Below are 25999 nucleotides of genomic sequence, written 5' to 3'. Positions count from 1 at the left end.
ACTCACAAACTGACTCATTCAGTCCAATCTACATGTGAAATTGATAAGACACGTAAATTTTACATTGATATTTTGACAGCATTGTTACATTCTGCTTATATCATTTGAAGAGAGAAAGGGAACTATAAAATGACACTTGTACTGAAAAACAAAGTATTTCTCACCTGGAATGGTGTGTTGACCCTTCCAACATAGACCACAGCTTGCTGCCACACGTTACCCTGATCCCCTGACAGTTCCCACAGGGTGGCCTGGGTGGTGCCTTGCTGCCTCACAACCTGATGATAATATATTTATCAGCAATTTGTAGACAAAGCACACGCCTTGAATACTGTAAATCATGACATATTTGCAGTGGTTTGAAGTGCGTGGCTTTCGTGATGAGCTGTCTTGCATTATGTTACCATGACTGTTTGAACTAAGAGTTTACTTAACTTTCCCCACACTAGTACTGTCATGAAACTTTATCTACAACATTGTTCTAATTCAAAATGTTTCAAATCCACAGTGGGAGGCACCTTATAGTTAACGAATCATATATACAAACTGTTTAGAAAAGGTAGTACAAAACCAACAATTCACAGTCAGTAAGAAAAACAGACAACGGTTTTCTGAATTCACCTGGAGGCTGCCGATGTCCTGGCCATACATGTGGTACCAGAAGGTTAGCTCGCAGGTGGAACTGGCCTGCTGTAGCATGGGGCTGGTCAACGTGGCATAGCTGTACACGTTCCCACTGCTGGCATCCACATACATGTAGAAACCTGCAATGCAAAAGGCATTCAATTAACCTTTAGCATACTGAAGTAGCTGTTTGGCACCCCAGTCTCTATTGTTTCGGAGTTAGGCAGCAAGGAGAAGGTTAAGGGCTATCTTAGAAACAAAAGCAGATTCAATATCTATGCTACAACAAGTTCAAGGTAATGCTTTTTGATCTTATTTCCTGATTCATGCTGTAAAAAGTAATGCCATGGCAAGACATTGGCAGACTTCATTTGCAAATCTACTTTGACCAACTGCAATCTACTTATGAGGATTTCTATCATATTTACTAGTTAAGGTGGGATTTCCAGAATACAGGAGAGTTTCCACTACCAGCAGCAAATTCAGCACCCTGGACAGATCAAAACATAGGGCGACTACTGCTTAGTGGAACAACAGTAGTATCAGTACCATGGAGAATACAAAATAACATCAGATTCTGCATCTTTGTGAATGTTTTATCTTGTCAAAGAGAATAAAGAATTTTGAAGCAGCATGTTGTAACATCTACTAACATAATTCCACCAGCCTGAAGGTACATAATTCTGCCACCCTGAAAAGATACGTCCAAACATATCTCCAACCAAACATCCCCCAGTAAAATGCACTCCTGTATATCTAAACTGTGCATACCTGGGAGGTGCTGCACAAGAGATCTCTTAAACCCATTGTTTTTCAAAGTGGTGAATTTATGTAACCCGGCAGATTAATGTTAATGGTGGTTAACATATCAGTGACATGCATATTGGGACCTAAGCACTCCAGTGATCAGTTGAGATGCAAAAGTGGCATATCTATGTAACTTGGCAGATTAGTGTTAAAGGTTAAAGGTTAAGTTTGATACCTTGTGCAGAAAGAGTGGTGTGGTCAAACGGAGGTCCAGTGTTGGAGTCCGGAGTTGAGCCGCGGTGTCGGCGCCAGGCAAACGTTCCTGTGCTGGTCTCGTTCCACTGGCAGCCATCGTTGTTCTCAAATGTGCAGTCATAACCTGTAAAATGATATACAACACAATACATAGTTTACATGTGCTTTTATGTTTGTGAGGCTGTATGGGTGACATAACAGAAACAAAAAAAATCGAATAATAAAATGTTGACATTTTGAAAGAAATCTTGGGATCTTTATTAGTGTACAGTCATAACCTGAAAAATGATACAACACAATACATAGTTTACTTGTGTTTTTATGTTTGTATGGCTGTTTTCTATGGGTGATATACCCCAAATAAAGAAATTCAATAATATGATGTTGACAATTTAAAACAAATCTGGGTATTTTCATAAGTGTTGAATATTTCTCCTTAAAAAGAAGATATGTCAATTCCCTGGCAATTAATTCAATGTTAGTCTTTAGATGAAAAAAAAAAAAACATTTACAAAAGAATGAAAACCAAGATCCAGGTACAAAATAAAAGCGAAGTTCCCCTTACCCCTGTATGAATGGGAAACTTATCTTTGAGGCACACCTCAAAGACAGAGGACTAGGACCGTTGCAGGCAGAAAGAAATAACGGGAGCTGGCAATGAACCAGACAAAGTGGAGACATTTGAAGAAAGACTGACTGCAGGTGCAGGGTGTTCAAACCACTACAGCAGCAAAACACAGTGGACAGCTACTACTAAAACTAAACATAACAAATAGGGCATAAGTATATAAGTCTATACTAACCGCAGATGATTTCATCATCCTTGTCCTTACAGTCCTGGTTGAAGTCACACACAGCAGTCTGAGGAACACACGAAGGCCACTGGGCGTCGCTGGATGAACAGGTTACCGCACACGGGGGAGCTGTGGTCGGTTGGGCTGAAAGTACATACACATGTTAGTAAGGAGGGTCAATCTTCTACTGTCAAAAAAATGACAAAGAGACAAACAAGCAAACAAAGCAAGCAAATTTCTTTCGACCATGCCAATGTGTTTTGAATTGGTTCCCAGACAATTAGAGAACAATGTAAAAACTTGCATCTTTCCACTCCCTGAAACTGTGTGCACCAAATGCAAAGTACAGAATTTCCCCTCAGAATCTTTCTTAAATTGGGGAACAAAGAAATTAAGTTGGTGTGACCTTATGGGTAGCATTATGGAGAATGTATCCTAAGTAAAAATGTAAAAACCGTTTTTTGTAGTTATTGTATGTAAGTGCTGGATAGTTCTGCTAGTTCACTTTAGTGACGCTGAAGAAGAGCAATGGATGTCACTATAAAACGTCCGGAAATAAATCTCCGAATTCCAGTTGTAGAGTTTGAACTGTCTTTATATATTGTTTACCTGGATATCTGACCTTCACAAACGTATCCTAAGTAAGATGTTTTAATTTCTGTTGTAACAAATGCTGGACCTGGACCATAAGTTTTGCACAGTCCATCATTAACACAACAAGCAAAAGCTCTGTTGAACATATGTACTTACGAGGACATTCTACATTTTCCTGGAAAGTGAGGTCATCAACAGCGATGTCTCCACTATGTCCAGAACCCACCACACCCTCCAGCAGTACCTGCAGTCATGATAACAATGTTATACATTCATTGTACACACATGCACAGAAAAACCAATATTTCCATGGTAATGGTAGTAGTTGCAATCCTTCAGATTCAAGTGAGCCACACCTTGAGCATCTGTATCTGTATCTATATAGCCGGTATAACCATATATATCGACAACAAGTATCTAATACAGCTTTTTCCGTAACAAGACAGCTGACTTACGCAGGACAAATGCATGACAATCTCAAGAATGCCCTCAGTTTGTGTACAATTGCAAAGTGTATGTGACCAGGCCCTTGCCTATCAGTAGACAGCATACACACATGCAGGGATCCAATAATCTAACTTTGTGGGTCAGCTTACAGGAAACAAAAGGGCCTTAAGCTTAACTCGTACCTGTTTGGGGTGTCTGCATGACGCCAATATTCTGTCCCTGTTCTGACACCATATTAACCTTCAGCACACTGAAGTAGCCGTTGGGCACCCCATTCCATATTGGTTACAGAGTTAGGCAGCAGGGAGAAAGGTTAAAAGCAGTAGTTACCTCGTAGCTGCTTGGCGCGTCCTTGAAAGTGATGTAGACCAGCTGCCAGGTGTCTCCCATGTCCATTGACATCTCCCACTGCAGCTGCATGGCAGACCCGTCAATGGGCCTCATGTACACACGCAGGGCTCCAATGTTCTGACCCTGAAATGGAAAGGATTGTAATAAGTTATGGCAAATTCAAGATGCACTTGAATATAAATAAGAGAATAACAAATGATTTTGCATTTAACTTGAAATGAAAATTGAAATGGCGCACATTGACTACAATGGTGAGAGATTTGTATCAAGTTATAATTACTGTAGGAAATCCTTAAAACATCTATTTTTCAAGATAGTACATGTAGCAAACAATAAAGAAGAAGACATGTAGTAGAGCATTGGAAGAATGTAATTATGTGCAAAAAGTTGCAGAACTGCTACATCTACATACACAAAGCTGCAGAAATGCTACATCTACATACACAAAGCTGCAGAAATGCTACATACAGAAAGCTGACGAAAGCTGCAGAAATGCTACATGCAGTATGCATGCCTCACCTTCATGTGGTACCACATGTTCATACAGCGCGGCATGCTGTTGTCAAACACTGGAGACACCATCCAGGCAACGTCACCTTGCTGCTGGGGAACGGACGTCTCTATGTACAAGTATGTACCTTGAAAAACATACAAGAACAACAGATGAATACCTTTTAGTGTGTCCCTTCACTCGGAAATGTTGATGAAAGACTAAGATATATTAATCATCTGAAGAGATGTAGAATCGTACAATGTACTATGTAACAGGCAGGGAAAATTCATAACATATACTACTCTCTGCATGTTTTTTGAAATGAAAAAAAACTTCCTGTGCGATTTCATTGCGTATGCTAATGGGTACTCTTACATCATAATTTCCTGTGCACCATACGGTGTGTTCTCTTGCATCATCACTTCCTGTGCACGAAGAGTTGATGATGTAATAAATAGAACATACCATAGGGTGTTCCTAGTGTGTGATCAGCCGATGGCCCGGTGTTTGCGGACACGGTTCCTCCCGTCTGTCGCTCCCAGTCATGTATTTGATTTTCTTACATCATCGCTTTATGTGTACGAAGAGTTGATGATGTAATAAATAGAACATACCATAGGGTGTCCCTAGAGTGTGATCAGCTGATGGCCCGGTGTCTGCAGACACGGTTCCTCCGGTCTGCCGCTCCCAGTCAAAGTTGTCTTGTCTCTCCTCGTTCTTCCACGTACAGGAACTGCCCTCAAAGTCACACGACCCCAGCGGGTCACATTCGGAGTCCAGGAAAAGTATGTCGTCAATGGCGATGTCTCCACGGTAACTGGTACCACGGACACCTTCAAATGTAATCTGTAAAACAGGAAACACTCTTGTCCCGACCCATCTAAAATACAATGTATATATCTAATTTCATTCAACTTTGTTTAGAGGGAGAAAGATGAAAAAAAAAGCATCCTGTGTACTGATGCATATGCAAAAAGCTACTTGCATTTCTTGTTAATATGTTGATTAGAGCGTCATAAAACAGCACAAAATCGTCTATTTTTGGTTTAAGAAATATCAATTGGAAAAGAAAGTTCAGTTGGTTTGCTTCCATTTCTCTGCTTGGGTGAAACCTTGCAAAGTATCAGCTCTACTATTCCGAAAACAATTTAGTTTTGATGTTTTGAATCAGTGAATGTATTCTTTGTATACTATTGCCTTGAAGTTCCTAAAAATCAGTACTTCGACACAGGAAGAGGTATCATAGTCCTGGTTGAAAGATATAGATGAACTTAATATATGATTAAGTGAAAAGCCCATACCCTGAAATCGCGAGAACTCTGGACGGTGGCTTGTGCAACGTGCCAGTGGTCCCCCATGTCCCCGCTCATGCTCCACAGGAGAGTGGGGAAAGCAGACCCTTCACTCTTGTACACGTTCAGGGTGCCGATGCCAGACCCGTACATGTGGTACCAGAACTGCAGGCACTGGCCCACTGTGGCCGGGTGGGCCTGGGTGGAGAGGCGAGCGCGATCCCCGGCAGTCAAGCCTGACATCTCAGTGTACATGTAGAATCCTTGGAGTGAAAAAGAAATAAAATTCATCATTATTATTTTTTTCATTTTTTTTTTCATCATTATTATTAGAAATATGAGAATGTCAGAAAATCATGGGTTTTGACCCAAGCTTTAAGCCTGGAATCTATCCTAGCTTTGGCTTTCTCAGTGTACATGTAGAATCCTTGCAGTGAAAAGATTTTCCTCATCACATTTAGTAAGACTACTATTAAAATGTTGGCTATGAAAAGATGCATGGGTTTTGACCTAAAATTCAAGCCTAGGATCCATCATATTCAAATTCTGTCTTGATATATGCAGAACAGTCTATCCCCTGTCAAATGTATGTCCTGCAGCATTATGTCCGGAATCTAATATTTTGCAGAATTAGTTGTAAAGAGATAGGAGACTGGATTGGTGGACTGTGGCTTTTATATGTAGGCATGATGCCCTCTGGCCAGGTGTCTTGTCCTTTGTGAAAGATAGAGGAAACAAAAAGTTTCATAAAACACAGCAAAAGTAACATATTCCTGGACAATCTGTATCTGTATCTATATAGCCGGTATAACACCCCTTCGGCGTAACACACCAGCAACGTGAAATAGACCCTACTTTACCTGCAGGAGTGCCATATGTGTGGTCAAAGCTGGGTCCGGTCTGTGAGGAGCTTGTGCCACCAGACTGGTAGGTCCAGTCAAAGTCATCCGCCTGGTCCTGGGAGTAGCCGCAGTAATCATTCTCAAAGTCACACAGTGCTGGAAAACAAAACAAAAATGCAAAAAAATGTTACTTTTGTGCCTTTAGTTAAACTAGTTTATAGATATTCAGGGTTTTTTTTGCATTGGAAAAGTTCCATGTGTTGATGTTTCATCCAACATCTATCAACATAATTCCACCAGGGTGCATAATGCCGCCACACTAAAAAATATTCTCCAAACAGATCTCCAACCCAGTATAATGCACTCCACCTGTATATCTAAACTGTACATACCTGGAGGTGCTGCAATAGGGATCTCAAAAACCACTGTTTTTCTAGGTGGCAGATTTATGCAACCTGGCGGATTGATGTTAATGGATCTGCATTATCCCCATGAAACAGCACAAAATGGAGACGTAGAACAGTACAAGCTTCTTGGCACCATTGACCCTTCGTGGGAATTGTGACTACATTTTGTAAAGCCAACAAGAACACATATCCTAATCTGAGCCATTCCTTTCATGAATGTTTATCACCATGAAGATACATACATTATATTTTTGACTGTACCTAAAGTACCAAACAGCTCTTCTTACCTGTTGCTGGACAATCACCAATGTTGAAGCTGAAATCGTCCACAGCGATGTCTCCACTCCATGTTTGGCCTCGTGTTGCCTCCACCACAACCTGCAGCGTGTACTGACCATTGTACTAGAGTTAGAGAGACACTCAAGTTATTAGGTGCCTTGAGAACAGGACAGAAAGGTAGAGAAACTTATAAAAAGGAGAGAAAAATGTCAAAATATCCAAAGAGTATACACGGAATCGAAGCACTTTGAGTATAAAGTAGTTAAATGTATGTGGGATATTTTCTTTCTAAGACTACTGACAATGAACCATGGCTGATGCAAGAATCTGACAGTGTACATTTTGTATGTCTGACAACAAATAAAAATCATATACAACATGTAACTTCGAAATCTTTCAAAAATGGGATCACTTCTTTCTCAGACTATGACCTACCCCAATACTAAAAATCAATTTTGAGTTTCATTACTTTATAACTTAAACTGCAAACAATGAAACAAATGTATGTTAAATGTGGTAATAAGGACATAGCTGTAAGGGAATTCTCACCTCATTGGGAGTATCTGCAGTTATGTGGACCTGTGCATAGTTCCACTGTGGTCCTCTGTTTCCTTGCATGCGCCAGATGACAGTGTCAGGAACACCCGGGGTTCGGGCCCAGATCTTGAGCTGTCCCACACTAGACCCGTACATCTGGTACCAGAACTTCATGCACACGCCAATGGAGCTGGTTGTGAAGGACTTGCCGATGAGCTTGGCTGAGTCGTTAAGCCGCTGGCCGGATGCTTCAATGTACATGTAGAAGCCTGCGGAAAAAGTGTGAAATACATGTAATCATCACTTAAGATTCCTACACTGTACATGCCAAAAACAATAAAAAGATCAATGAGCCTCTCATTGAGTTATGTTCTTTCAAACTTTCCAACAAAAAGGCCCACTGTCATTCCAGAAAAAGCGGCTAGGGGGCCCAAACTTATACAGCTTACTCTCTGTCCCAAGACTTATCTACCATTCAAATTTTTATCACAGCATGTCCAGAACACGAGATATCAAAACTAGAAGTAAAGCTGCAGTACCATAGACAGCCGCTATAGGAAAGCCTATTATCAAACTTGATCTTTTTTTCCCGACACCTATCCACCTACCAAATATCAGTTGATGGCAACCCATACGTAAGGTTTCTACCCTTTATTCACAGCCACTTCTGCTAATCCTGGCAGCGCTTACATGAACATGCCTGTCATTCACAGATTTGAAGGAGAGCTACTAGGAGGATTGGTTGGTGTATTTACCACTGTCTGTTAGTGTAGTGTGGTCGACTGCTGGCCCAGTTCCCACGGAAACCGTGCTTCCACTGGCTCTGGACCAATCAAAGTCATCGTTGGTGTCTTGCATCCAGGAACAGATGTCCGACTCAAAGGTACAGTCGTTCTCATTGGGCGCTGTGGTGGTGAAAGGTAAGCATTTTATTTCAGTTTGTCAACCTCAATGTCAAATCCCGGGTCTGAGAGATTATATTTACCAATTTTACCTGCTATACGGCAAGAAAAACATTTCTTTCAGGATGTCCCGATTTAAAAAAAACTGCAGCCAACAAAATGTACAGGTTTACTTTGTACTTTTGGCTACTGATTCAGCTAAAACTCTAGAATGTTAACAGGAAACTAAGATAAACTCAGATGCAACAACAGCAGCACTTAACTTAAATCAAAGCACTTCACTACCATTCTCTTTGTACTGTATCGAAACATAAACAATGGGCAGATGCCTACACTCAATAATAAACTTAAAATGACAATGCAATTATGATAATTACATGTATATAATTGTATGTTCTGCAAGGAACTGTACCATCCCATTTTGCAGTTTAAGTCATAGTGTTTTAGACTGACTGACAGAGGAGACAGAGAGAGTGCATGTATGATCTGCGCACGGACAAGGAAAAAAGGTGGTCTGAACAAAGAATGTACTTACGGTATACTGGTGGCATTGTCACAGGTGGAGTGGTGGGTGTTGTAGGGACAAATGGGCAAGCACCTGGCTGGACATCAATGTCATCCAGTGCAATGTCACCAGTGTAGTTACCCCCATACACACCCTCAAACATCAACTGGGCATTAGAGACACAAAATGGCACCATTAGCACACAGGGCACCATTCATACATGCTGATACACAATGTTGTATCATTAAGATGTCTAACATGTTCTTAATCATCATGCTAATCTAATCTTATCTAATCTACTCAACACATTATATGCCAGCCTGCAATACCTTGTTTTAACAGCTCTACCAGGGCCTCTTAATATATGTAAAGCATACTACATGTACCTGTAGTGCAATTTAAAATAGTTGTAAATTCATTATTTCCTTGGTAAATAGGTCACAGCGAAACCACGAAAATAAAAAAGCCGGGTAGATTTCAAAGATTATCAGTTAGCTGTAACAGTTGTTACTGACCTCCCACTGTGTAGTTTGAGTGATCTGCACCAGACCCTGTCTCCACACGTTGCCTTGGTTTCCGGACGCACGCCAGCGGTACGTGGCGTTGATGTTGTTTCCTCCCGTGTACACGGCCGTCAGCACGTTCAGAGAGCCAACGCCGGCCCCGTACATGTGGTACCAGAAGGACAGGCACGACATTTGCGTCGGGGCGAAACTCTCGCTCAGGAGGAAGGCGTTTTCTCCTGCAGGCCTGTTGTTCCCAGATGACTCGATGTAAAGGTAGTAACCTGGAAGCAAACATCAAACAAGGCACTTAATAAATATCCAGGAAACCAGGGGAATGCTTTCATTAAGTTTCATTTATGCACATTCTAAAGGTGTTCTTGTCTGAGCTGGTATTAGATATACTTACTGGTTGGTACATCTACCATTTTATTAGTAATTTTGTGCACCATGCATACACATGTGTAGTCGGGACTTTTTTCTTCTGTATTCAAGTGACATTTTTTTAGCTTGGTGACAATAGCACCTCTGTCATACATGTAGTTGTGCGCACAGAATCTGGCAGCTTGGTTCCGCACCCTGTCTAGTTTATCCTTGTTTTGTGTTATAGAAAAGATTTTTTATGCTCAATTGACAGTTTTGCGACAGTTTTTATATACTCTCACATTTCAAGATAAAAACAAATCTTTCCTAACAAAATCTACTTGTATATATATATATCATAAGATTTGCTTTTTTCAAGCTCTTACACATTTGCTGTCTGGAAAAGATTAATTCTAATCCATACAGGAAAAATGAGGCCAATGTGATTATAAGAATTCTTACCCTGGTCTGTGTTGGTGGTGTGGTCAACTGACGGCCCTGTGAACAAGCTGGGCGTGGCACCGTTGTCCCGCAACCAATCAAAGTCGTCGATGTATAGCTCGTTGGTCCAACCACAGGTGTCCCTCTCAAAGTCACAGAATCCTGAATAAAACACATCAGATATTCTTTCATTTGTCCCAAAAAAGTCCTCAGATGTTAAAACTTTAACTTACATCAAAAATTTTGCCTAAAGACAAGATAGTTACCAAATCCTAACCTTTAGCACTCTTAAGTTTTCTGTTTGACACCCAATTTCCTATTGGTTACAGAGTTAGGCAACAGGGAGAAGGTTAAGCAAACTGAAACATAAGCTAATGGTACATGTATTGAGTGTACATAAGAGTACTGAAAAAGATAGACTTTTCTCACGAGAATGTTTTGTTTAGTATGATTCCAGTGTGGGATGTAAGATGTGAAATCAGAAATTTACAGATTAAGAACTTTATTGCACAATCTTTCAAAAGTATGGCAACAACTATTTAACATATGGATAGTACAAAATAGAGGTATAGAATGAAATTTAACATCCATGGACATTACACATATTTGAAATCATAGCATGTATCACTAAGTCTTGGACTTACCTGGTCTGTCACATGCCCCAACTACGACCTTGACATCATCCAGTGCGATATCTCCTCGGAACCCGTTTCCAACCACACCTTCAAACACAACCTAGAAGAGAAAGCAAGGGTGAAAAGTAAAGATAAACAAATGCACCCACATAAAACAAAGTTAATTTTCATATTTGAATCAATGGAAAGTCATCATTATCATCATCATCATCATCATCATCCTCCTCATCATCATCATCACAGCGTTTCAATACAAGCACTGAGGTGGGCCTTCATTTACTTCAACTGTTCTTGTTTGATGATGTCAGCTGAGTCCCCTCACAACTGCAGCCCATCACATTGAAAGTAAATACTCATGAATGACACCTTAAACCTTGATCAGGCATCTTGAATTTGTTTGAACCTTTATTTATTTATAAGTAGAGCGAAAGCTGGTTCATGGGTCGTGTCCGTTCGTTTTCGTCATTTCTGTTACTTTAAGAGTCTCCTAAAGGAAGTCACACTGACCCTGAAGCGACGTCTAGCGTTGGCCAGCGTGGCTCGGCCAAATCTCCAGAGGTTCCCCTGGTCACCTGACTTGGTCCAGATGGGCCCAGCGACAAACGTTTGCCCCTCCTCCTGCTGGTACACGTTTAGATCGCCGACGTGGTCGCCGAACATGTGCACCCAGAACTGCAGACACTGCTCCCCGTTGTTGGCATCGTAGAAAGGACTGAGCAGCCTGACTCTTTCACCGGGCTGCCTTGGGCTAGAAGTCTCCATGTACAGGTAGTAGCCTAACGTTTGAAAGATATTCAAGTACACAAATCAGAAAACAGACTTTGGTCTTGCATTGCAGCTTGATGCCTGTGAACAATTGATTGATTGATTGATTGCAACTTGATGCAATCAACAAGCAAGCTCTACTACTTTGAATACAAGTACATATTGAGCTTATAGACTGACCCTATTAGAATTATTGAAATGGCTTTTTACGAAAATGCTACAGATTTTCCACAGTGACTATTCATTGTACTTGACAATAAAAAACCTGGGGACTTTGTGGATTTTACAGGAATATTGAACCCTTACATGGAATCTGTCCTTGTGATGATTAGGAGAAGAGCTAATTTCAGCAAGCTAAAATTGCATCTAAACGCATCTATAAGCAGTAACACCTGTGCTGTAGTGCAATGTGAAACAGTCAGGAATACCAAAACGGTTGAATAATGTCTTGGTTCTGTACATAGAGTCCTTTCATTCAGCAACTTACCAACCTGATGAAACTATTCATGAATGGATCTAAACAAATATGGTTTTAAAGTCTCTGACATACCCAAGCTTGATAGGTAGGTGTGGTCATAGCGTGGTCCAGTACCAGCTGAGGCCGTTCCGTTCCGATGTCTCACCCAATCAAAATCATCGTCTAGGGCCTGTTCCCAGTTACACAGGTCAGCCTCAAATGTGCACTCCGCTGAAAAACACATTGTCAGCTTAATATCACAATCAATGTTAACGAAAAAGAATCATTCCTGCTGTAAGTTGCAAATTGTCTAAGAACTAATTTATTCCTGCTGTAAGTCGCAAATTGTCTAAGAACTACAACTGGTAGTCTAAATCAGTGTGTTATCTCGTATTGTACCCTTTCTGCATTGTCTGGCCAATTGATGCCTGTCGTTTTCTTGACTTCGAAGCCATTTCAGTGCACGGGTCAATGTCAGCTTAGTAATTAATAAAAAACTGACAGAAAGTTTGTCTACCTGGTTTCATTAGAGCCCATAATTACATTGATGAAGCTTGGAATATTCTTATCGACAAGAAGATAATAAAAAATCCAAAGCAAGAGGCATGATGTTCACATACGTGTTGCCGGACAAGGGCCACTGGTCAACACGACATCATCCAATGAGATGTCGCCAACATATCCTGGTCCTGTTGTGCCCTCGATGAATAATCTGTACCCCACCGGTGTCATGATGCTGATGTGAGCTTGCTTCCAGTCGTTGGCCTGTGTGCCTTGGAGTTGCCACACCTGCAAAAAAAATACATTGATACATAAATGAACCAAAAATTTATTTTAGATTGTATACTACATTCTATTACTACTGGTAAAACACTGGTCACAATGAATTTAGAAAGAAATTCATCGAGTGTCAAAGTTTAATCAAATCAATGCCCTTAATTCAGCTTCTTACTACACATGTATATAATTGTACTGTTAAGTCAAGTAAATGTTACATGACTGAGCATGTTTCTGTTAGTACATACATACACTTTATTTACAGGGGTCAAAATATTGGGTGCATGTGCACTTTTGTACACCCAATATTGGAGCTGTGCATTTTATTTTTGTCTACAAGGCCCTTTGAAAACTGCCCCAGTGACAGTATGTGGCCCCTGGTTAAATAAAATTGAAATGAAAGAAAAATTAGGGGATCAGAAAATGACTAATCTCAGACTAAGTTAGAGTAATGAAACTGACCTGGTTGTGGGCTCGAATAAAGTTCTAAACGGGAACTATGCGGCTACAGCGTCTTTTCTAAAGACACGGCTTGACAGTGTACGGTTGGCTTGAGGGTGTCTACTACTAGTTGCCTTTAGACTAAGTTAGACTAATGAAACTGACCATAGCCTTTGCCTGTCCCTCTTGCTGCATGCGCACAGACAGGGAACCGATGTGAGGTCCAAACATGTGGTACCAGAAGGACAGGCAGCTGCCGCCGACGGAGGTATTATTTAAACAGTCATGCTCAGTCATGTAATGTTACTTAATTTAAGAGACACATAGTTACGTATACTTGCAGTTACGGGGCTCCAAATATTGGGTGCATGTGCACTTTAGTGCACCCAAAATTGGAGCTGTAACCTCCTTGAAGTAATGAAACTGACCATAGCCTTTGCCTGTCCCTCCTGCTGCATGTGCACAGACAGAGAGCCGATGTGGGGCCCAAACATGTGGTACCAGAAGGAGAGGCAGCTGCCGTCGGTGGAGGTGGCTGGGAGGCTGCCCGTCTCCAGTCTGGCTACGTCACCGTCCTGTCGAGGGCTGGACGCCTCCACGTACACATAGTAACCTGGGAAGGACATGGACATCTCGAGATAGCTGTAATATAGCCTAGCATTCATTGTATTTTAGGTCCAGACTGCTCTAAATTCTTCTCTGCAGAATACTGTAAACGTTAAAATTCTTGCGGTTTTTGCAGTGACCTCTTCACCATAAACTTAAAACCACTGCAAAAATGTTTCTTTTGTCTTATCTGCCCACCTTCCCCTCAGTTTCAGCCACAAACTTAAAACCACCGCAAACCCTCCATTTTCTCCCTACTGCAAAATTAAATCCCCGAAATGTTAAATGCAGTTACAGTAGTCTGGCCCTGTCCCAATCAAAAGGGTTGCTGGACATATACTAAAAGGTTATACCTCAACATATGCTAAAAGGTTCAATTTAAATGTGATTATTACTGGTTGAAAAGCAGTTCAGCACCAGAGACAGCACCTAACTGTTCAGCACCAGGGACAGTTCTTACCTGTGCCGGTGGTGTGGTCGTTGTCTGGTCCAGTGTTGCTGCTGGCCGTGGCCCCCTGCTGTCGAGTCCAGTCAAAGTCATCGTCTGTGGATTGGCGCCATCCGCACAGGCCGCTCTCAAACGTACAGTTATAGTCTGGAATAAACATCATAGACTGGTTTATTAACCTTCTCCCTGCTGCCTAACTCTGTATCCGATAGGGAATTGGGTGTCTAATGGCTACTTCAGAGTGCTAAAGGCTAATATCATATCAACAACATGGTTTACATGCCTCCTGGCAGACATAAGTAGAAGGCTGAATTGCAAGGCTGTTTACAATAACATTGCAGTTGTTTTGCAAACGACATTAAAACATTGTGATTCAATGATAAAAGTCTTTACAACAGTATCTGATGAAGATATAATTTTCAAACAGTACTACATATCTATATTTACATATATCTAGCCTATGCTATATTGATTGATGCAGGTCATATAATTATAATATGATGTAAAACACGGATTTTAAACTTTGCATAACAAGGCTGATATTTGTTGACGGTTGAGGCCAGATAGCAAAATCCCCATTGCCTAAGGGGCTAAATTTTTTGACTTTTGGATAAGATGAGATTTCCATGAGAGTTCCATTCATAGAATCAAGTCTATTAGGATTAAATCATGACACGGAAGTAACAGAAGCAGCAGTCTGACCTCTGTCGGAGCCAAGGTCACATTGGATGAAGGTGATGTCATCGACGGCCATGTCGTCGGTGTCAGGCAGGAGGAAGCCCCAGCCTCCACCGCCAGAAGAGCTTGGCACTCCCTGGAACTGAAGCTGTGGGCGGGAGGATACATTTGTAAAATATAGTATATTAATAACAGTACCAACTGGATTTGGGATTTAATAGACGTTTTGGGGGTCCTCACACCAAATGGGGAGGGGGATGTGGGTGAAAAGGAGTGAAAAGTCACTTCTTTATAAAAATGTGTGTATTTGATACAAAACTCTAAAAAGGTGGGGAAGGAAATGTTCCTCTAAAAATAAAATGTTGCATTTCTATTTTACCCTGTAACTATTGGGCTGTAGCATCCTGCCAGTGTTTGTAATATGTAATTGATACAAAACTCTGAAAAGGTGGGGAATGAAACATTCTGCTAAAAAGAAAAAAGTCTTTCTGTTTTACCCTGTAGCCATCGCGCTGTCCAGCGAGGTTGACTGTAGCCTGTTGCCAGGCATCTCCCATGTCGTTTTCATTTCTCCACAGCTCTGTCAGCGCGCTGCCGTCCCCAGCAGCATCCAGCATCAGCCTCAGGACGCCCACACCCGGCCCGTACATGTGGTAGTAGAAACGCACCTGCAACAGAGTTGTTCATAGAGATTAACATAAACATAAAAGCTACCATCCTCAGCAGCATCAGCCTCAGGACACCTACACCCGGCCCGTACATGTGGTAGTAGAAACGCACCTGCAACAGAGTTGTTCATAGAGATATGGCCACATAAACAGAATAGACTGATCCTGACTGTCAATTGCAATCAGCAGTTCAACCAATGATAGCATGACAATTAGTGATCAGACCTATGAGAGAGTGGCTGAATATCCATCAAGATATTTGCATTTTCACGTCTTTATTTTGTATATCCATCCATGTTTTTATCTTGAATTTTTTTTGTTTTGACGCAGGTGGATGGGACCAAGGGATTGGTTCCTTAGTTCTCATACATTTTTCATGTGAGATTTCAGCAAAATTATATCATGGAAACAGAGGGCTGGGAGAAAAACTGTCATCTGATTCTGTTCTCTACCTGAAACTGTGTGTACTTTCCCTCATACTTTCATGTTTCTACAACAACCGTAAATATACAACCACCATGAACATTTCAATATTGCAGTACTTTTGGCAACAAAGGTCAGAAACTGTATCCACCCACCTGGCAGACATTGGATGTTTGTGACAGCGGTACGCTCTGCATGGCTGCTGGGGTGAGGAACAGTCCACTGCCTCCCTCCACATACATGTAGTGACCTGCACATGTAACATCACAAGAGACATGAACAATAAGACTTTGTGTACTTGTCAGGAATGGCCACCCAAAAATGCAGTAAACTCCACAATAACCTTCACAAAGTTAATCCAGTAAGCAGATGTACGTCTGTCCAGCTCTGTCCTATCTTCCTCACTGCCCCGACCAATATCCCCTCCAACTGTCTTATAGGGTCTGCGGGCCAGGTCAAGTCTATACTAGTGATCTCATCACAGTATTCATACAGAACAATTGAATCTTTCATTTGCTAAAGACATCTTGACACAAAGGTGATACAGTCAACTCTGTACAAGAATCCACCTCTATATAAGGACCATCTGGCTAATGTGACTCCTTTTTGGTGATCCTTTAGAATGATGATCTTTCCCATTGATGCATTAAGAATCTTGTCAATAGTGACCACCTGTCCACATAAACCAGATTTCCCTAGTCCACTGAGTGATCTATTGGGCAGTTTTGACCATAGTACAGTGATGAAAAAAACAGACCCAAAAATGATAAAAGAAATAACAGTGATGAAAAGTTAGTGAAAATAATGTTTTGTTAACCACACATTAATTTTGTATTTCTTTGTCTTGAGATTCAGAAAAAGTCTAGGGTCTATCTTTAAGAAGTTAATCTTACCCTGTCCAGTTTGTGTAGTATGGTCCACCGATGGTCCAGTGTTGGCTGTAGAAGTTGGTCCTTGGTTTCTTGTCCAGTCGTACTGTCCGGTGCTGATATCTGTCCATCCACACTGGTCACGTTCAAAAGTACAGGCACCTAAAACAACAAGAGGTTTGGGTGTGGAAACTTGGTGTTTGGTTTATTTGATTTGGTTTATTCGACTGTAACAAGTACAGCCAGGGCTACCCAACTAGCCACAGGCTATTACAAAGGGTTGGTGTTAAGCACTGATCTTGGAAAATTCTAATATACTATTTTAACTCTACTACTGGATAAATTATGAATAATTCTAGTGATGCTGAAGTAGGGTGATGGATGTCACCCGAAACGTCCAGAAATAATCTTTGTAATTTATCCAGAAGTAGAGTTTGAACTGTATATTAGTATTGCTTACCTGGACGTCTGTGTTACCTGGAAAATTGTGTAATGGCTGAGAGAATACAGGACATTTTCTTGCTTTGTGATGGGGGTATCACTGGAAATAGTAACTGTAGTTTTTAGAGAGTCCAGTTTTCCAAAGAGGCTAGTGTATATGTGGATACCAGATCATTCAGTCTTACCACACATGGCTTCATCTGATGGCATCACAGAGGGAGAGCTGGTGAAACAGTCCATGATGTAGTCACAGACTTTGCTGGCATCGATGCACGAGTTGTCCTCCAGGCACTTGAACTGTCCGGGCTGGCAGGGGGACTGGGTGGTGACGGGAGGGGCGATGGTAGTGGGCATGGGGGGTAAGGGGCCGCTATCGGGCACACATCCGGATGTGAAGGACATGTCATCAATGGCGATGTCACCCTGGGCTCCATTGCCAACTGTTCCATCGATCATCAGCTGTGATGGTGGAAGATTCATACTGATTGCCATTCATACAAAAATGGTGAATGTCATGATGGCATGCAAAATATTGCAGAGGCAGTGTAGGCTGATTATCAATGCCTCACATAAGGTCACAGTTACTCATAACAAGCAACTGGATAGCATTTGAAAATATAAACATTTACAAGTATATTAAACATAAAAAAACAACAACAACAACTTCAACGTCAATGTCAGTTCAGAATAATAGTTCATCTGTGTTCATATACACGTAATAACTTTTGTGTTGGGTTCAAGTTCTTTTAATCCATTTCATGAGGTGACACATATGAGTAACTACAAAGACAAAAAGGGAATGACGACTAGACTGTTGAAAAAAGGTAGTAAATTCAATAAAAACTGCTGGGTTAAAGTGTCATGTCTTACCCTGAAAAGTCCACTGCTCTGAATCATTATCTCTGCCCTCTCCCAGTAGTTTCCAACCGGTGAGGTTCTTGCCCATATCTGAGTCAGCGGTCCACCATAGGTAGTACGCATTTTCACAGCCAGGCTGCCAATATTATTTCCATACATGTGGTAGTAGAACCTCAGCTGTAAAATGAGTGAGACATATCAAATGGTAACATTATAATTATATTTCCCTATCTTTTGCTTCGGTTAAGTTTGCTAGCTTTACTCTGCATACAATGATTAGCTCATTACTAAAGTCATAAATTTGAAATTATGCACATGAATTTTGCTGCTAAACTCCCCTTTCTCTCAACCGCTCAGTTTAGTAGGGTAAAGGTAAAGCGGTCCAACCTCAGACTGAGGACTAAGTATGACACTTTTTTGTTAGCTATTAGTGCAATGCAGCTTCACTATGGCTTACATATTTTTGGCCAAGCACACTTTTCTCAGTTTATTACTGAAACACTGATTAAGGCCTGTCCTTGGTACTGAAAACCTGAGTCCTTTGCATGACTGTGCCTCTTCAAACCACTTTCTTTAGAATAAGGAAAATAAACGAATGAGGCATAACCTAACAATAAGGGCTTAAAGGGGAGGTTACAGCTTACCATACCTTTCACAAGATCAGACAGATTCAAACTTAGGTCTATTCCCTACTTAACCCAACTACTAAACACCAATTTCTATGGTGTAATATGTTGTACATGCTACTGTTGGTTGTACATCTTGTCTTTTGTATATATCTCCCGATTGTTTGAGTGCGCTCTTTTGTACTTTTAATTTTAAGGCTGCGTTATTCAGCCAGCTTACTTGAAAGAGGGTAACATCAGCTGCAATGCTGTTTTAATATTCTGTATGTGTCAATTCCTGAATAAACCATTTATATATGTATGAAAAAAACCAAACTCACAGTGCAAGGATTAGTACTGCCTGTTGTGCCAGCAAATATACGGCTTGCAACTCGTGCAAAGTTGCCATTTTGCCTGTTGCTGGCCTCAATGTACAGATAGTAACCTGCGGGTAAAATAGGGTCAAAGGTTAGTTTCTATCCAATTCAGAAGGTCAAATATCAAATTTATCTTTTAACCTTCTCCCTGCTGCCTTGTAACCAATAGATAATGGCGTGCCAAACATCTACTTCAATGTGATAAAGGTTAAACAAAGTTACTTATACAAGTTACAATGTACTAGTAACTTAAGTTCTAGCTTCCTACATCTTCTGTCACTGACATACAAAATGTAAATAAAAGTGAAGCACTGTTTCATGTGACTTAAAGTTTTGTCCAATCTTTAGGCCACACTGATTTAAGTTATTTGTTCTCGAACTTTTAGAAATAATTGTAGATTGGAATATCCACATATATATCTATAATTATATCTATACATATATATAGCGCCCGGTTTCATACAGGATAGGGTATTCCCTAGAAGAAAACAGCACTGTGCGCATGTTCCGCGCAAAACCCAAGTTTCAATTAGTAGCGTTGGGCTGTTTTGCGGGTTACGGGTGGGAGCTCTGGGGTCAAATGGAAACCCTGAGAGCATTTACTGGGCTGAAACTCTGGCAGCTTAACATACAGAACACAAAGTTAATGTACCAGCGTCGGTGTTAGTGGTGTGGTCCCTGCAGGGCCCGGTGTTGCCTGTCGGCGTGCAGCCGGCTCGGCGGGACCAACTGAAGTTGTCCCCGCCGAACTGGGTCCAGCTGCAGATGCCGTTCTGGAAGTCACACCTGTCTGGGATGTTGGCTGGAAAACAGAAATTTGATTTAATCTAAATTTTGCAAACTCACATCTGAGGGTACAATGTAGCTTTTCCAAGGTGCCCAACATTTGTATAACTTTTGCAAAACAGTATCAACAATTTCTTGCTGGCCAAAATATCTGGAAACACAAACACACACACTTATCCAAGTTTCTGACTGATCAACTCCAGTCTTTTTCAAGGAATGAACAATCAACTGCTTCTGCAACGTCATTTTATGCAGATAGATTTGGTGAGCAGTGGATCATATGTTGCAGAAAGTTCATTCCTTGACCAAAAATGGTCAGGAGTGATCGGTCAAACATTTTTGTGTTGGACATTGCAGTTAAGCTTTTGTTTGTTTGTTTTATTTCGATCTCCATTAGTGATATACAATATGCACTATTCTTCCTGGAGTCCCAAGCTTTGATTCAGAAGGACTTCTACCAACACAGATGAACTTTCAAGTGAAGATCGATAAATCAAATGCATACCACACTGGTTGGGTGCCTCGTCAGTCCCGTCGCCACAGTCGTCGGTGTAGTCACAGACTCGGTCCAGCCCCACACAGGAGCCCCGGGTGCACCTCAGCTGGTCAGCTGTGCAGGAATCCTCGGTCGCTATGGCAACAACACACAGGTCATGTAAGGTCATATGCAAAAAATGAGTGGGTAAACGTAGCTGAAGAAGGCCAAAGTGTCAGTGGAAAAAAAGAAGGAAGCAAAAACCTTACTCTGGACCTGGCCATATAATGCTTGCATCTCTTTACAAAAGTTCAATAGAAAACATTACTGCCTTAGTTTACATATTTAACAATGGCACCAACAAATATGAAAACAAGCTCCCTGTGACTTACGTGGTAGTTCACAGTTGATAAAGTTGATGTCGTCCAAAGCTATGTCACCGCGAACGCTGAAACTACGAGTAGCCTCAAACAAGATCTGAAACAAATTAAAAAAAAAACTCAGTTACTTCATTTTCATTTCAGATAAAACAGGCTCTAGATTTACCATTTAAGGAAAAAGGACACTTGACAATTGAGTGTTTTGTCTTGCACTCAGAAGGTCGGGTCATACCAACCAAAGTCTTGAAAAATGGTGATTACTGCTTTCTTTCTTAATATGAGAGTCAAACAACACCACTACCAGTGGAGTAGCCCCCTACTGCATGTAGTGACCTATGTGGACCAGGGGCTATGGAAATGAAGATGGGCACTGTCCCTATACATTGAAAGATGGGAAAGGATTTTCAACTATCAATCTATCATAGTACTCTATCCGAAGCGACCCATGGCGAAACTCCATTGGAAGGTTAAGGTATGGGCAAAAAGTCTGGAGTGTCGCCGGATGGGTCACTGAACGGTCTCGTGACAAAAAAAAAAACGAGGGCGGGTGGGTGGGTGCAAGCTTCGCCGAACTTCCTTTACCTTACCCCACAAGGCTCATTCACAGCGCCCACCTAAGTTACTCGACTTATTCGAACAGATACGACTTATTCTGACGACGGTACAAATAAGATCCCTCCTCCGCACCTGGAACTAGCCAACTCGACCTCCAAACAGGCCAGGAACGAAAACCAACCACCCCTGAGTCCCCCCCGAGTCCCCCCCCCCCCGGCCTACGCGTCTCTCCTTCTCTATTGCTCCCCGTCCCCCGCCGATCGACCACACCGTCGTAGCTCGACAAGACAGAGAATACGCGTTCTGAAGCTTAAATGCGGTTCTGTGGACAGGTGATAGAGTACAGGTGGTTAGTGAGGTCACGTGGGCTGCTTCCGACCAGGTGTCGCCTCTTAATGACGCGAAACCCGGTCAGAAGCGCCCAAGTGTCTCACTTTGAATAGTGTAACTAAAGGAATCTTATAGATATAAGTTAGACTATATTTCAGAATCTTATACCAATTACCTGGAATGGGGCTCGTAGTTGTCCCAGACCTATGATCATGCTGTTCCATCTGTTGCCTTGCCCCCCTATTTTACGGAACAGCTGTGTGTCCTGGTTTCCTTGTCTCAAGATCACCTGCATGGTACCAATACCTAAAGGAGGAAGAAGATGATATCATTGTGCTTGTTTCAATATTGCCTTGCCTAAGTAGAAAAAAAAAGGTACAGCATATATCTTGGCATAATGCCCCCATCACACATCAGGAAAATCGATCGATTGATGGGCCTGCAAGCTCTACCTCACATTTTCGGCAGTAATGTGCCTTAATCATCACACAATTTTTACAGATTGGCCAATGTTCACAGGTTTCTTAGTCCCAACCAATATAAGTGAAAACACACTCAATTTATACCTTCTGGAACCTTCATCAAAAAATGCTGCCAAAGCTTGTTGAATGTGAGACAGGGGATTCACAGAGAATACACAAAAGTACAGAAACAGTAGATTTATATTTCAACAGGAGGATATATTGTATACTCACCATTCCCATACATGTGATACCAGAAGGACAGCTGGCAGGTAGGGCTGGACTGATCAAACACGGGACTTGTCAGCACCGCAATGTCGTTACGGTTGCCATCATCGGCCTCCACCGCCAGGTAGTGACCTAACAAATAAAACAAGGCACAAAGGTCCGTTTTCCATAGAAATGATCTTGACTTTGATCTACATAGTATGCTATCGAAAATAAAGACAAAATTTAGAGTGATTTCACACCGAATATGAAATGTGTCATCTTATAAGCATATAATTTAATAAAAGTTGAATGTCTTGAAAAGTGATGCATGTTTTATGTTCAAAATCTGTGATGTAGGATGCTGTTTTCTCGGCATTTTACAACTGTTTCAACTTAATAGACAAAATGCATTTTTGTCCAGATTCAGCTTTAGGAAAGCACTCCCACTGCAAAGTAAACAGTACTAGCGAACCAAACTCTATCATCCCTAGCTCTTTCTGCTGGCTTTTCCTGTATTCAACGCATGCGGCTTTGCCTGCTGCATGCATCCCAAGCATAGAGAAGGCTAATGACAATGACAATGAATACGATATACATATAGAATACAACACAGGGTATTCCGTATCAACCGAGGTACCAGCCAGACGGCCGTAGGACAACCTCCGAATCCAGTATCCGAATTTTCAGCGGCAATGCAACCAGCGGGCTCAAAATGCATTTGAAATATTCTATGGAAGCCTGTGTGATACAACTCCCAATCCCTATGTGATATGGATAGTTATCACACGGTCTGGATCACCCGTATCAGGCCCAGGTATGACATAAATAATAATATGACATACCTGCAACAGTGCCTGTGGTGTGGTCTACCGCTGGCCCTGTGTTGGATGTTCCCGTGCCGTTGTTGTCGCGCCTCCACTGGAACGATCCGTCGCTGCTGTCCCTCCAGAGGCACATGTCCTGCTCAAAGTCACAGTTTCCAAACGAAGCCGTCTGTGGAGGCTGTGTGGGCAGGGCTGGAAGGTTTTACACATAGTTAGAGCACATCAATGTAGGTTAGACATCCCGAAAGAACATCACATTACCTTAGACCTTAGATCCTCCCGCAACTTTCTTGCATAGGTCGACTTGGCAGCAAACTTTCTCTCTCCGAAAGTTCTAGTTTCGTGCATCACATAAACCAAAATAATTCCAGCAACTCGATAAATTTTGTAAAGACTTAGACATTTGATATTGCATCGACTATCTTTCATCAGTGACTGAGAATGAGGTAAAAAAGTAACAACAATAGAAAAATGGTTGCTCAGGACAGGGCGGGTTTAACATTGAATAAAAATGAACAGGGCTGTTTTAATGTAGTTGCCTGCGCCAGATGGTTGCCCAACCAGGTTTGACTGTATCTTACCCCTCTAAAATGGATGGCAGAAGGAAAAGGAATGAGTGAAAGAGTGAATGACTGGATAAATGAAAGAATGCTCACTCTGGCAGATTCCTGGTTGAATCCTGATGTCATCCACTGCAATGTCACTTAGAGGGCCTGAGCCAATGATGCCCTCTAACAAGATCTGGAGACAAAAAAAGTCATGTTAAAATCTACACTCCAATAACTTCACAATTAACTCTTCCAAGATATTTTTCCTGCAGTTCATTTCATTTTCACTCCACTGCGCTATCAGGTGTATGACAATACAATTCAGCAGTAAAACCCCATACGATTAGCTACTACATTTCCTTGGGCAAGTGTGCAATGATGTGATTCTAATTGCACAATAATACACTGGATATTTTGAATGAGCTTTCCACTGGTTATGTACTGAGTGATGTGTATATATCTAGTTTTATGTGGCATTTGCGTAAACCTTTTGTAAAAAGGATATAATTGGGTCATCCCAGGCCCACGAGGTCCTTTTTCTGAATAAAACTATTTCAAAAAATTGACATCAACATTCAGAATTGTTCGTACTTCAGTCTTGAACAGGCTTTGATTCAAACATGTTCACAAACCTGATAGGCACTGCTGGCAGACACAGTGACCTGGGACTCCTTCCAGTCACTTCCCTGGTCCCCGACTAAACTAGAGACCAGTGTTGGCTGACCACCTGTAGTCCTGACATAGATGTTCAGAGTGCCCATGTCGGCGCCACGCATGTTGTACCAGAAGTATAGGCACTGGGCGCTGTCGGAACTGAAACGCTGGGACACAAGCCAAGCCTTGTCACCCGGGCTCAGCCCATTGGCCTCGGTGTACATGTAGTATCCTGTGGGAAAAGGGAGAAAACCGTTTAGGCCTAGGAAAACTAATCTTGTGTTTTTTTACGAAGCCACTGAAAAAAATTACGGTCGGTAGGTATATAGGGATTTTCTCCTTTCTTTGGCCATCAACATAACAGGCTGTCAACAAAAAGGGGACATGGGTTTTCATCACTCATGATCAGATCATGTCAGATCAAAAATGTTACATTCCAAGCTAAAAAAAGACTAGGGTCGGCAGGTTCTTGCTAGGGCCAGTTGGGTATCTGGAAATACAACTTTGTTCCCTAGGCCTGCATAAAGTACAAAACATAAACGATTGGAGACTATTAAGTAAGATTACTTACACAATGATAACAAACACGTTAAACAGCCTCATTACCCTACACATTGGGTACCTGCCTGTGGCACTGGCTGCAAATACACCTGATATTATTAAACCTATATCTAGAGGCCTAACAAAGTTAAAGACATGTTCACCTGCGCTGGTGCCCAATGTGTGATCAGTTGCAGGTCCAGACGCCCAAGTTATTGTTCTGCCAGAATTCCTCAGCCAATCAAAGTCGTCGTCAGTCGGCTCGTTACTCCACGTACACTGGTCGATCTCGAAGTCGCACCAGCCGGGAGGGGAGCAGGCGCCGTCTGTGATTGACACATCATCGATGGCGATGTCTCCCTGCTGGCCGGTGCCACTGATGAACTCAAACACCATCTGTGCAGGCGGGAGTGGGAAGAGTTACAGCATAGCTTACAAACTTAGCTTACATACACAAAACATTGCAGGCCCATCTGTGATGCACTAACATGCATCCAGTCACATAAGACTTGAGATGTTCACCCGGGAAGATGTGAACTGTGTCTGATAATAAGGAGCCATCCATTTGATCTGCACTGTCCCTTGTTTGACAGTTAACATACTGCGAAGATGAAACTCCAAGTACTGCCTATCTTTGGTACTGAAAATCAGATTATTGACTATTCTTGGCACTGAGGCACTGATTATGGCCTATCATTGGTACTGCACTTGAAACACTGTCTTCCATGGCACAGAAAACCTTACTGAAACTTGAATTATTGTCTTTCTTGGTACTGCAAACGTCACAAGGGTCTATCTGTGGTAACTGAAAT

At 41.7% G+C, this 25999-nt stretch overlaps 1 protein-coding gene across 1 annotated transcript in view; it reads right to left on the bottom strand.

The window, feature by feature from the left end:
* LOC136445801 (MAM and LDL-receptor class A domain-containing protein 2-like) overlaps positions 1-25999 on the bottom strand; it is a 71243-nt gene that overhangs the window by 44344 nt on the left and 900 nt on the right. Inside the window, exons 3-40 of the mRNA XM_066443942.1 lie at positions 25352-25583; positions 24626-24879; positions 24102-24186; positions 23464-23637; positions 22646-22771; positions 22126-22256; positions 21078-21162; positions 20716-20841; positions 20077-20226; positions 19389-19492; positions 18455-18619; positions 17770-18043; positions 17168-17305; positions 16430-16524; positions 15681-15851; positions 15208-15331; positions 14518-14652; positions 13880-14064; positions 12854-13022; positions 12327-12464; positions 11519-11787; positions 11021-11111; positions 10398-10538; positions 9585-9856; positions 9100-9235; positions 8418-8567; positions 7675-7931; positions 7134-7248; positions 6458-6595; positions 5607-5860; positions 4920-5151; positions 4332-4450; positions 3792-3935; positions 3171-3258; positions 2430-2564; positions 1607-1750; positions 622-764; positions 165-278 (exon numbers count right to left, since the gene is read on the bottom strand). Of these exons, the coding sequence (XP_066300039.1) occupies positions 165-278; positions 622-764; positions 1607-1750; positions 2430-2564; positions 3171-3258; positions 3792-3935; positions 4332-4450; positions 4920-5151; positions 5607-5860; positions 6458-6595; positions 7134-7248; positions 7675-7931; positions 8418-8567; positions 9100-9235; positions 9585-9856; positions 10398-10538; positions 11021-11111; positions 11519-11787; positions 12327-12464; positions 12854-13022; positions 13880-14064; positions 14518-14652; positions 15208-15331; positions 15681-15851; positions 16430-16524; positions 17168-17305; positions 17770-18043; positions 18455-18619; positions 19389-19492; positions 20077-20226; positions 20716-20841; positions 21078-21162; positions 22126-22256; positions 22646-22771; positions 23464-23637; positions 24102-24186; positions 24626-24879; positions 25352-25583 (6003 nt within the window). The remainder of the gene's footprint in view (positions 1-164; positions 279-621; positions 765-1606; positions 1751-2429; positions 2565-3170; positions 3259-3791; positions 3936-4331; positions 4451-4919; positions 5152-5606; positions 5861-6457; positions 6596-7133; positions 7249-7674; positions 7932-8417; positions 8568-9099; positions 9236-9584; positions 9857-10397; positions 10539-11020; positions 11112-11518; positions 11788-12326; positions 12465-12853; positions 13023-13879; positions 14065-14517; positions 14653-15207; positions 15332-15680; positions 15852-16429; positions 16525-17167; positions 17306-17769; positions 18044-18454; positions 18620-19388; positions 19493-20076; positions 20227-20715; positions 20842-21077; positions 21163-22125; positions 22257-22645; positions 22772-23463; positions 23638-24101; positions 24187-24625; positions 24880-25351; positions 25584-25999) is intronic.

The sequence above is a fragment of the Branchiostoma lanceolatum genome, chromosome 12 (assembly GCF_035083965.1).
Source record: "Branchiostoma lanceolatum isolate klBraLanc5 chromosome 12, klBraLanc5.hap2, whole genome shotgun sequence".
Classification (NCBI taxonomy): domain Eukaryota; kingdom Metazoa; phylum Chordata; class Leptocardii; order Amphioxiformes; family Branchiostomatidae; genus Branchiostoma; species Branchiostoma lanceolatum.
This window is presented reverse-complemented; position numbering and strand designations above follow the sequence as displayed.